We start from the raw sequence: 8,389 nt of genomic DNA on the forward strand, positions 1-8,389 counted from the left end.
GACTGAATCTGCATTGAAGGACCACCCATTGAACAGTTTGACTTCTACAGAGCCCTGGAAAAGTTTAGAGTGGAAAAACACTGCCGCATTTTCCAAGGACCATGCAAGGAGCGGTGTCCCTGCCGGCAGCGGTGATTTTATACAGGTACATTATATATCATGTAACAAACGTTACGTTACTATTGTCTATTGTGTGTGCAAAGAGACAGTATATAAAAGTAACGGTGCAATTCAAAATTGTGTGTGTGTGAATATATACGTAAAGCGAAAGTATTTATAAAGCAATAGTATATCTCTTCTCCATGTAAGGTCATTACCATAACAAAAGCTTTTCATTACCGACATGCTCTGTTCATTACCATAACACTTCCTTAATAAGTTCATATTTTGATAGGAATATGGAAAACCTTCACATTTTCATTTTGTACAGGAAATGTTTGGTATGTCTGTTCATATTTTAAAATTGTCTTTTTTCAATCAATTGTGGAACATAAAATTGTGTTACGGTAATGAAGTTAATAACTCAAATTATTATATTATTATATATTTACCTGAATTATTACACTATGTGACTACTTGTGACTATTGACAGCAGCATACGTTAAAAAATAAAATGCCGAACATTTACTCAAATATTTAGTTATCATCAATTGAAAATGTGTTACGGTAATGAATTTATTTGGTCAATGACTCGTTAAAACTCTCTAAAAATGTGTTTTAAAACATATACAGAACTTTTCTTTTACTAGGGCTAGTTCATTTAGAACCTGGTTGATACTAATGAGAAAAATTATTTTCAAAATCTGCATCGAACTGTTTTGGCTCATGTTACACCAAGTTCGTGAGAATCACCCCTCTATGTTAGAGGCAGAGCTGGAGTATGACGGGGGATCAACACCAATCTCCCGGGGGTAGGTCACTGAGGTCGTCAAACAACTCCACAGTGGCAAAGCCCCGGGGGTGGATGAGATCCGCCCGGAAATGCTGAAGGCTCTGGGTGTTGAGGGACTGTCATGGTTGACACGTCTCATCAACGTTGCGTGGAAGTCGGAAACAGTACCGAAGGAGTGGCAGACCGGGGTGGTGGTTCCCCTTTTTAAAAAGGGGGATCAGAGGGTGTGTGCCAATTACAGAGGCATCACACTACTCAGCCTCCCCGGGAAAGTTTACTCTAAGGTACTCGAAAGGAGGGTCAGGCCGATTGTCGAACCTCAGATTGAGGAGGAACAATGCGGATTCCGTCCTGGTCGTGGAACGACGGATCAGCTTTTTACTCTCGCAAGGATCCTGGAGGGGGCCTGGGAGTACGCTTATCCGGTCTACATGTGTTTTGTAGACTTGGAGAAGGCGTATGACCGAGTTCCCAGGGAGTTACTGTGGGAGGTGCTGCGGGAGTATGGGGTGAGGGGGTCTCTACTCAGGGCCATCCAATCTCTGTACTCCCAAAGCGAGAGCTGTGTCCGGGTCCTCGGCAGTAAGTCGGACCCATTTCCGGTGAGGGTTGGCCTCCGCCAGGGCTGCGCTTTGTCACCAATCCTGTTTGTAATATACATGGATCGGATTTCGAGGCGTAGTCATGGGGGAGGGGGTCTGCAGTTCGGTGGACTAAGGATTGCACCACTGCTTTTTGCAGATGATGTGGTTCTAATGGCTTCATCGGTCTGCGACCTTCAGCACTCACTGGATCGGTTCGCAACCGAGTGTGAAGCGGCTGGGATGAGGATCAGCACCTCCAAATCTGAGGCCATGGTTCTCAGCAGGAAACCGATGGACTGTCCACTCCAAGTAGGGAATGAGTCCTTACCCCAAGTGAAGCAGTTCAAGTATCTCGGGGTCTTGTTCGTGAGGGAACAATGGAGCGTGAGATCGGCCGGAGAATCGGAGCAGCGGGAGCGGTACTGCAGTCGCTTTACCGCACTGTTGTGACGAAAAGGGAGCTGAGCCAGAAGGCAAAGCTCTCTGTCTACCGGGCCATTTTCGTTCCTACCCTCACCTATGGTCATGAAGGATGGGTCATGACCGAAAGAACGAGATCGCGGATACAAGCGGCCGAGATGGGTTTTCTCTGCAGGGTGGCTGGCGTCTCCCTTAGGGATAAGGTGAGAAGTTCGGTCATCAGGGAGGGACTCAGAGTTGAGCCGCTCCTCCTTCGCGTCGAAAGGAGCCAGTTGAGGTGGTTCGGGCACCTAGTTAGGATGCCACCTGGGCGCCTCCCTAGGGAGGTGTTCCAGGCACGTCCAGCTGGGAAGAGACCAAGGGGTAGACCTAGGACCAGGTGGAGGGATGATATCTCTTCGCTGGCCTGGGAGCGCCTTGGGATCCCCCAGTCAGAGCTGGTTGATGTCGCCAGGGAAAATAAAGTTTGGGGCTCTCTGCTGGAACTGCTATCCCCGCGACCCGACCACGGATAAGCGGGAGAAGATGGATGGATGTAGTTACAGACCACTCTTTCCCAATGTAAGTCAATGGGAAAAAGTGTTTCCGGGCCCAGCAACCTAAAGGAAGTGTAGTACTGCCGTTTGACCAGCACGAATATTCTCATCAGACTCCGGCGCACTTCCTGGGGGCTTGGTCATAACCCACCAGGCGCGTTTCAAAACGTTGCGGAAGCGGAGCGTCGTGTGTGCAGCCTCGCAGTTGTTGTTGATTTAAACACAAGTTTATTTGGGGGATGGGCCTGGGCCGGATGAACGTTCCACTTCCTGCCTGCGCTGCGCCGCGTCAAAAATAGGATTCATCCTATATTTTAGAAATTCCTTGCGGCGAGGAGCTTCTGGGACGCTTCGAGCCGCGGCGCAGCGGGTCTGGTGGAATAGCACCCATTGACTAGAGTGGCCGCGATCGCTAAAAACGCCGCAGCGCAGATGCTCCTGGTGGGATTAGGGGGTTACAGTCTCTGCAAGTTCATTGTACTGCACAAGTACTGGCAGCTGCTAGCCAGCAATAAACTAGATAAGGATACATTTTCTATTTGCAATTAATTTAGGTTTTCTTGACCGATAAAAGCTTAATGTAAAACTGTTAATTAAACATGATAAATAGTTGTATTATTGATTAACACATTTGGCTCAAGTGTGCAGTATTACATATGAAATAGCTTGTGTACATTATTGACAGTTAAGGCTAAATACAGGGAGTTGTATCTGCTGTTCAACACATCATTACAGAAATAAAAATATGTAACACTAACATCTTGCTTCCTCTTACAGACAAGAAGAACACAAATAATCTGCGCTTGATAAAGACAATCGAAAATGAAATGAACAAGAGCACATCACTAGACTGTGGTTAACTGTTTTAAAAGAAGAAGAAAATGTGCTCCTCAGTTTCCAGACTCATTTCAGTAAGTTCTCGTTGGATTTACAATCGGGGTTAAAACATTATTATTAGCTAATTTTCTTGATTTCTTTATTCAAGGTCTGAAACCACAGCAAATGTTTTGGCCTTTGACAAGTTTTTTTGGATTTTGGGAAGACCTTCAGCAGTTTAGAATATAAAACAAATATTCATTGTATTAAAACAAATCACTATAAATATCTGACCTAAAGAAACAGACATTTTTGAAGTATATCAGTATAGCACCACAACAATTTGAGAAATCTAGACCGCAAAAAAATTAAACAAGCGAGTGCCTGTTTTTCCTAGCCAAGGTTAGGGTCCTTGAACACAACACGAGCCTAACGTGTCATCACGTGGTATATGTCTCGTCTGACAGGGGTGCAGTTCTGATGGAGAGCACCAGAACGCCACTCGGCACTTCCAGAAATTGCAGTACCCATAAGGAGCCGTACACATGCCGCAGTTTTTGCGTGGCTGTGTCTTTAGTTGTAAGCCCAGTGGCGATCTGTTCATCTGTCATACTGATCATACAGTCAATAATTTTGTTGTTGTTAGCATCTGGTTAGCTAGCTATGCTAACGAATATAAGAATATTTTTCTCCAACCAGTGAGGTAAAAGCACATCTTTATATGATCATTATAGTTATAAAAAAATAAGAGAATACAGTAGGGATGCTCCGATCGATCGGTCACCGATCGATATCGGCCGATACTCACTCTACCGATCGATCGGTGCTCTCTAAACATGCCGATCGCATGACGTAAAATACATGACACTTTTCTCTGTGTGCGGCAAAACAAGCTCGCCAAAATGGCTTCACCGGTCTGGCATGATTTTAAGGTGTCCGAAAAAGACAGTAAAATAGCGGTATGCAACGTGTGTGTGAAGCAGAAATCCTGCAGCTCCGCCCGCCGGACCGGTAAGCGGGACGAAACACACAAGAGTTAGACAAAACACACTTAGCTATTTTATCTACCTCTGGAACAAGCTAAACTAGTTATTATAAATATATTTATTCTTCACTGTCGGGTCACTCATTACTAGATCAGTGAGCTGCATGAGATACTGACAGGCTGTCAGGAGAGGGAGAGAGGGGGGAGAGAGGAAAAGAGAGCGCTTCCGCTCATTTCTCCCGTGTTATTATCCAAAGTGAATGTAAACTTGAATAATGTACATCATTTGAATGTAATAATTAAGTTGATTGTTGTTTGTGGAAGCGCCAGTGAATGAGCCCCATTAACTGAGTTTAAACATCACTTTAAATGGAAGATTTAAAGTGATGTTTAAATCTTCCATTTAGGCCACGCCCACTCGATCGGATCGGCGATCGGTATCGGCCCCGAAATTGTCGATCGGAGCATCCCTAGAATAAAGTAAACGGGTATAAAATACTATATGACAGTGAAAATGATTAGTAAACAAGAATACAGTTTGAAAGGGGAGTGATTTGTAAAATATCCATAAAGAAAAATAAATCTGCTTACAGTTCTGTTTCATATGGTTGTTGAGAGATGTATCCATAGATCTCTTAATGTTGCTCTCAAAGTGCACCAGATTGATGCTTTTAACTGAACTTCCTGTCTGCTGTGTTTCAGCTTCACTACTACTCACAACATGGCTTCCAGTTTAGAGGAAGATCTCTGCTGTCCGGTCTGTAAGGAAGTCTTTAGAGATCCTGTTCTTCTGTCCTGCTGCCACAGTTTCTGTAAAGCCTGTCTGCAGACCTGGTGGGATGGGAAAGAAGAAAAGGAGTGTCCAGTTTGTCGGAGAAAATCCTCCAAAGATGAACCTCCCTGTAACCTGGTGTTAAAGAACCTGAGTGAGACATTCTTACTGGAGAGAGATCAGAGATCTTCAGAGTGCAGTCTGCACTCTGAGAAACTCAGACTCTTCTGTCTGGACCATCAGCAGCCAGTGTGTCTCGTCTGCAGAGATTCAGAGATACCCATCGATGAAGCTGCTCAGGATCTCAGAGAGGAGCTCCAGAAAGCTCTGCAGCCCTTTCAGGAGAAACTGAAGATCTTTGAAGAAGTTAAAGTGGAGTTTGATCTAACAGCAGAACACATGAAGGTCCAGGCTCAACACACAGAGACGCAGATTAAGGAGCAGTTTAAGAAGCTTCACCAGTTTCTAGAAGAGGAAGAGGAGGCCAGGATGGCTGCACTGAGGGAGGAAGAGGAGCAGAAGAGGAGGATGATGGAGGAGAAGATGGAGGCTGTGAGCAGAGAGATAGCAGCTCTTTCACACACAGTCAGAGCCACAGAGGAGGAGCTGAGAGCTGAAGACGTCTCCTTCCTGCACAGCTACAAGGCTGCAGTGGAGAGGCTGCAGCGCCCCCTGCTGGAGGATCCACAGCTGCCCTCAGGAGCTCTGATAGACCAGGCCAAACACCTGGGCAACCTCAGCTTCAACATCTGGAGCAAGATGAAGGACATGGTGTCCTACTCTCCTCTCATCCTGGACCCAAACACTGCTCATCCATTCCTCCTCCTGTCTGAAGATCTGACCAGAGTGAGACGAGGAGAGGAGGAAGACGAGGTAGAGGAACCTCCTGATAATCCAGAGAGGTTTGAGAATTACAGCTTTGTCCTGGGCTCTGAGGGCTTTATCTCAGGGACTCACAGCTGGGATGTCCAGGTTACAGACCGTACACACTGGGAACTGGGTGTGTTAGCAGAGTCTATCCAGAGGAAGACAGACATAGAGTCTGGATTATGGGGAATAGCTTTCTCTAAAGGTAAATACTCAGCATGGTCACCATCAGTTCCAGAAACTCCTCTCAGCCTGAAGAAGGAGCTCCAGAGGGTCAGAGTGAATCTGGACTGGAACGAAGGAAAGTTGTCGTTCTATGATCCTGACACTAACACACACATACACACCTTCACACACACTTTCACTGAGAAGATGTTTCCATACATTTACACTGAGGAGGAAGTGAAGATATTACCGCTGAAGGTGTGTGTGACAGTGGATCAGAGCAGGTAGAGATAAACATCTCTTAAAGGGATCGTTCACTGACCTCTGAACCTGTCCTCCTGCTGGCTCTTTATTCTAAACATGTTTTTATTCTTGTTGTTATTGAGTTTGATAATCTGCTTTTTGATCATACTGTCAACCTTTATTAAATTGAAACACGTGCATTTAGCTGACACTTTTATCCAAGTAACATCATGTTCATCAAATATGCTGATCTGCTTCCTTTAGAGGAAATAAGAGATATATATTCTTTCCATTTGAAATGATCTCACCCAGATTCAGATCTTTATGTCAGGCTATAGTTCAACCTTCTCAGTTTGATTGAAACGTTGTCGTTATAAGTTGCTCATTTGTGATTTGTGCATGATGGGAAAATAAATAAATAAAATGTTTAATCCAACTGCGAGTTTGAGCAGCGAATCATTTATCAGATCCAAAATAAAATGCATTTTAATTTCCAGTCCAGACAATATTGTTTTTAAATCATTGAAATCAGAGTTTTATTACTTGCAATTTTTACATTTTAAACTTGTATAATCAGATAAAACATACAGAGTTACTGGGTTTAAATTAACTCCCTGACAGACCTCTTCCTCAGGGAATAAAATAAATGTTTTAAAGAGATTTCTAAGTGTTTAAATACAGAGTAAATGTTAAACACAGTTTTCCCAGGAGAAGCCTAAACAGAGGACGACCCATTGCTGTTCAGCGTGGATTATCAAATGCACACGTTTATTAACTCTAAAGGATTTAATCTCAATCTAAAATACTGATTTCTTGGCAGCGGTGTGTTATCGAGTTTTAACAACCTCTTAACGTTGATTGATTAAACTTCCAATTTGACCAGAGTTGAGCTAACATTCAGCTAAGATGTTTAATACATGTAGTGGCAATTTCTTATGTTACCTTATATGGTAAAACCAAATGCTTCTAAAAAGCATTGTCTAACACTACTGTACCATTTCTTCATATGTGCTGTTTTCTGTGCATACTCTAATGAGGGTTATTATTCTCAAGCGCTTCAAGGCCACAGAGCTGATTTGGCAGACTGTTGAAACTACTCCTCTCCACACAAAGTTTGAACTTCCATATTCTGATAACCGTTATACTTTCTACAGCTCAAGGACACAGGTGTCTAATAACAATATGAGACATCCGTGTGAAAGCAGATTTCTACGGAGCCCCCTAGGGGACATGGAGAAGGAAAAAAAATGGTTTGAAAAAAAATAAAAATGGTTTGCGAGATATCGCAAAACCTTTGCGAGATCTCGCAAAACCCCTTTGCGAGATCTCGCAAAACCCCGTTGCAGTTTGTAGACGGTCCCTAAGCACTCCTCTCCCTCCTCAAGCTGCAGATTGTGACCAATTCTTGATGTTTAGCTCGGATGACGTTGCGTATCGAACTGTTCTGATAAAAACGACTCTGTAGCTCGTTGTCTATCTTGCTATGATTGTAAAGTCATGTTGTTTGTATCTTTACAACGTTACGTTCATGAGTTATTGATCCGCGAAATTCGAATCTGTCAATAACTCAGCTCAGAGGGACGTGCATGTCCCCTCGCTCTGAGTGTTCACTTATGTGAAACCCTTTATATATACAGTCTATGTGTGAAACCCGTGCCTATTGCCAAGCACTGATGTTATATCTTTATATTTAAGGCCAAGCTCAAAGTAAAATCGATGAACCGCTCCATTGTTGTGGTTTCTGTGTTGCCGTAGCAGCCGAACTGACCAGGAAGTACATTGAGCTAAATGAAAAGTATTGCGAGATCTCGCAAAAAGTATTGCGAGATCTCGCAAAGGGGTTTTGCGATATCTCGCAAAACCTTATTATTATTTTTTTCAAATACATTATTTTTTCTCTCCATGTCCCCTAGGGGGCTCCGTAGATTTCTGAGGTGTACCGCCATGCTACACAAAACTCTGTCTGCCCGCCCTATCTTGTATATAAGCTTTGCTATTCTGTGACTATTGCACACACTCCTGCAGACTATCCTATACTCTGTGAGACCTGTGCCTTCGAGGCGCCTCGAATAAAGAACCAGAAAGACAACTCTGTTTCACCAGTTTATT

At 43.8% G+C, this 8,389-nt stretch overlaps 1 protein-coding gene across 1 annotated transcript; it reads left to right on the plus strand.

Annotated features, from left to right (window-relative positions):
• Positions 1-4,954: 4,954 nt before the first annotated feature.
• On the plus strand, positions 4,955-6,629 carry LOC117563090 (nuclear factor 7, brain-like). The gene has a single exon (XM_034241252.1). The coding sequence runs from the start codon at positions 4,955-4,957 to the stop codon at positions 6,323-6,325; it is 1,371 nt and encodes a 456-aa protein (XP_034097143.1). The 3' UTR covers positions 6,326-6,629.
• The last annotated feature ends 1,760 nt before the right edge of the window (positions 6,630-8,389 follow it).

The sequence above is a fragment of the Gymnodraco acuticeps genome, unplaced genomic scaffold (genome assembly GCF_902827175.1).
Source record: "Gymnodraco acuticeps unplaced genomic scaffold, fGymAcu1.1, whole genome shotgun sequence".
NCBI lineage: Eukaryota > Metazoa > Chordata > Actinopteri > Perciformes > Bathydraconidae > Gymnodraco > Gymnodraco acuticeps.